Here is a 4,133-nt window from a genome sequence, read left to right as displayed (position 1 = left end):
AAATGTTTCTTGTTGTCAAAACAAAAAATTCAGTATCATTATTCCGTTGCTGAATCCTGAAAGCTTCTGTTTTCTTGGACGTACGTAAGCCTTGCAAATGTTTCTTGTTGTCAAAACAAAAAATTCAGTATCATTATTCCGTTGCTGAATCCTGAAAGCTTCTGTTTTCTAGGACGTACGTAAGCCTTGCCAAATGTTTCTTTCAAATCATCTTTCTATGTCATACAGACCAGACGTGTTCTGCTGATTAGTGTATTGGATTTCGGATCAAGAGGTCCAAAGTTCGAGACATATTACTAAACATGTTCTGCATTTTCAGCTAGCAATCAATCTCGTTATTCGGCTCAAAACTGCACAAAGCTGTAATGGCGGCGTATGCTGCTAGCTGGCTCTCTTCTTTCTGGTCAGTAATTTAAAATTAACCAACGTGCACACAAGTTTTTGTACTAGTTATAAATCTCAGTTGCATGTCACACAATCAACATCTATATATGATTATAAAAGGCTCAGTGTCTCTGTTTAGGATAAAGAACTTTAAAAATAATAATTTAAGAATATAAGTAAGTACACTACTCACTCCTGAAGTCCTACGCCTTGCAATACGTTTTCTAGCAAAATAAACTGTGCTTATTACGCCCAATTGAAAGTATAATAAAATATCGACTATGAAATAAAAATATAAACTATCGAAACCGAAACTTAATATTGACCATGCCGTACCTGGTGAGACCTCGGCTTGAATACAGAGTGTGATAATACTCACTGCTTTCTCTTATTCCTATTCCGTAGTAATGGTATCTGTAAGAAAATAAAATCATTATACGTTCAAATGATTTAACCCTATTCCTCACTAATATATACAAGCGTATATAATGATAAGATTCCCTGGTAATAATGTTACCCAAAAATAGTTCATAATGGACATACGTACGGTTACAAACACAACATACATAGTTCAGAATGGCCATACGTACTGTTACAAACACAACATACATAGTTCAGAATGGACATACGTACTGTTACAAACACAACATACATAGTTCAGAATGGCCATACGTACTGTTACAAACACAACATACATAGTTCAGAATGGACATACGTACTGTTACAAACACAACATACATAGTTCAGAATGGACATACGTACTGTTACAAACACAACATACATAGTTCAGAATGGCCATACGTACTGTTACAAACACAACATACATAGTTCAGAATGGGCATACGTACTGTTACAAACACAACATACATAGTTCAGAATGGACATACGTACTGTTACAAACACAACATACATAGTTCAGAATGGACATACGTACGTTTACAAACCCAACATACATAGTTCAGAATGGAAATACGTATGGTTACAAACACAACATACACTTTCAGAAAAGTAAGAATGAACTTCTACGTGTCGTAATCTATACGCAAGAAGTAGTTTTTTTTGGAGAACCTGCAATAGAGTTCGTAATGATTTCTTAACGTTATAGTGCACTCTTCTATACATGCTTGTTACTCCCTCTGGTGGCGCAGTGGTAAGTAAGGGAGGCTTATAACGCTAAAAGTTGGGTTTCGATATTCACGATGGGCAGAGTACAGATAGTCCCTTGTGTATCTTTTTGCTCAACCACGAACTAACAAACATACTTGCTTTACTTTTAAAGAATTTGTTTGCTTTTTTTTTCAAGAATTAAATTTATAAATTTTCACACATTTTATATTTGCAAAAAAAAAAAAGACAGTACTCTAGGTGTTGGCTATTAATTCAGTTTCGGTACCTGTTCAGGTGAGAAAAGATTGCGTTATTCACACGAAGACTTTGTCAATCTTCAGCATTGGCAAAAATTAAGAGGTGTTGACATGAACAACATCACGGTCATTCACCACGTAGTTATTTTTAACTTAATTTGCATCAGATACCACGCAAGCGCAGTAGATGTTTTTGGTTCAAGCGAAGAACTTCACAATGGGATAACGAATTCTGAATTTTACAGTTATAAGCGCTCGAGCTTACTGCTGAGCCACCGAGGAGATACTTCAAAATTTAGATGTATGAGTGTAATTGGACGCTTTACCTTGTAGTGTACGACTGTAATAGTATCTTCAAATATTTGATGTATCATAGTAAATGAATAACTTCAAACCTGCGATATATATATTTATAAATAAGTGCCTTTACACTCGATAACTATATTTAGTATTAGGCACGAATGAAGACATTGAAAGGTGAGAAAATTTAAGACGGGCGGAATTCAAACCCGAGACCCTGTTCATGAAAATAAGCTAACTCCTCTCGAATGCCACTAATGCCAATTTCCACTTTATTGGCTATCAGGGAGGAGCGAGACTCTTCAACTATCATAACTGACCAGTAAAGATCAAACTCTAATCATTGCCGGTAAGAAGAGGCATGGGCTCGAGTCCCTCTCGATCTTCATTTTCACCTCTCCCAAAAAATTTCTAACTTCACAGTACTGTGTGTTGTCCTTAACATTTGTGAAATATGAAAGCAACCATGTGTGCTGTAACATGCAGTGTTTGAATGTTATTGAGTATCTATGCGCATGCGATGAATGACTGCGGATGAGTATTTTGATATGCGAAGTAACACTCTAACAGAAATTGAATGTCATTATATTCAAAAACAGATGTGTTTCTATAAACTAGAAACTGTCTATTTTTGGCGTCTGAATCTTTAAGTAAGCTTTTGCAAGCACATAATTTACGACCCGCGACTGAATAGTCTCTAATATATGATGTCTTACTGTAAATATTCTCAAACACATAACTTCTGATTGTCATTGATAATCTTGCAGCGTGCGACGGCTAAATGTGACTGAGTACCTTCCAAGATATGATGCTTCACTGTGACTGAGTACCTTCCAACATATGATGCCTGACTGTGACCGAGTACCTTCCAGTATATGATGCCTGACTGTGACTGAGTACCTTCCAGCATATGATGCCTGACTGTGACCGAGTACCTTCCAGTATATGATGCCTGACTGTGACCGAGTAACTTCCAGTATATGATGCCTGACTGTGACCGAGTACCTTCCAGGATATGATGCTTCACTGTGACTGAGTACCTTCCAGCATATGATGCCTGACTGTGACCGAGTACCTTCCAGTATATGATGCCTGACTGTGACTAAGTACCTTCCAGCATATGATGCCTCACTATGACTGAATATCTTCCAGTATGTGTTTCCTGACTGTGACTGAGTACCTTCCAGCATATGATGCCTGACTGTGACTGAGTACCTTCCAGTATATGATGACTGACTGTGACTGAATATCTTCCAGAATATAATGACTGACTGTGACTGAATGTCTTCCAGTATATGATGCCTGACTGTGACTGAGTATCCTCTAAATTGCGATATATATACCTACGCCTCAGTAATAACGTCGATAAACATGCATCTCTGAAGTAATTCTGAAAAAAGAACAATTTTCTGTACTGTTTTACTGAAATGAAGTTTTAGCTCTACAGATTATACAAAAGCAGGGTTGAGGTTAAAGCTTTATAGTAGATCAAGTGTCTAATGTAAATAAGATCGTTTCGCACGTTCTTGTAACACTTAAAACTGATGAAACTAAAGCTTGCTACTTTTCGATAATCTGTGGACCGTTTTTATGTGTCGTACTAATATGTTTATATAAATATTTATACTCATAAAAAGCGTTCGGAATTTTAAGTAAAATTAAATCGCATTGCATAGAATGTAGTTGCGGAAGTTTTCCGGAATACAGTTGTTTCATGATGTTCTAACACGTGAAAGCTAATATAGTAAATTTGAAGTGGGTTCACAAGGACCCTGGTAAACTTGTTTGAAGAATTTGAAGTTTAACGGGTTTTTAACCACACGCATACATACACACACATATATAGATAGATTTCCACATAAATATACGTTCAAAAAGTGCATTTCCCTGTAATATAAGTGTCATTAACGGTTTACAGATGTTTTGCATTAACATCATGATGCAGATTACTATTATATACTTAAGCTTGCTCAATTCTTATGATGCTATGGACCAAACTCAAAGCCAATTTCATTTGAAAGAGTAATAAAATAATGTAATATAATGTAATGTAATAATGTATTATATTGTAATGTAATAATGTAA

General features: G+C 35.9%; 1 protein-coding gene across 1 annotated transcript in view; it reads right to left on the bottom strand.

Moving 5' to 3' along the window:
• LOC106461322 (DNA-binding protein RFX6-like) overlaps window positions 1-4,133 on the bottom strand; it is a 75,423-nt gene that overhangs the window by 29,087 nt on the left and 42,203 nt on the right. The window contains exon 5 of the mRNA XM_022388194.1: window positions 721-798. Within this exon, the coding sequence (XP_022243902.1) occupies window positions 721-798 (78 nt within the window). The remainder of the gene's footprint in view (window positions 1-720; window positions 799-4,133) is intronic.

Source organism: Limulus polyphemus, unplaced genomic scaffold (genome assembly GCF_000517525.1).
Source record: "Limulus polyphemus unplaced genomic scaffold, Limulus_polyphemus-2.1.2 Scaffold934, whole genome shotgun sequence".
In the NCBI taxonomy this organism is placed as follows: Eukaryota; Metazoa; Arthropoda; class Merostomata; order Xiphosura; family Limulidae; genus Limulus; species Limulus polyphemus.
Note: the sequence above shows the minus strand (reverse complement) of the source record. Positions and strands in the feature narration are given on the sequence as shown.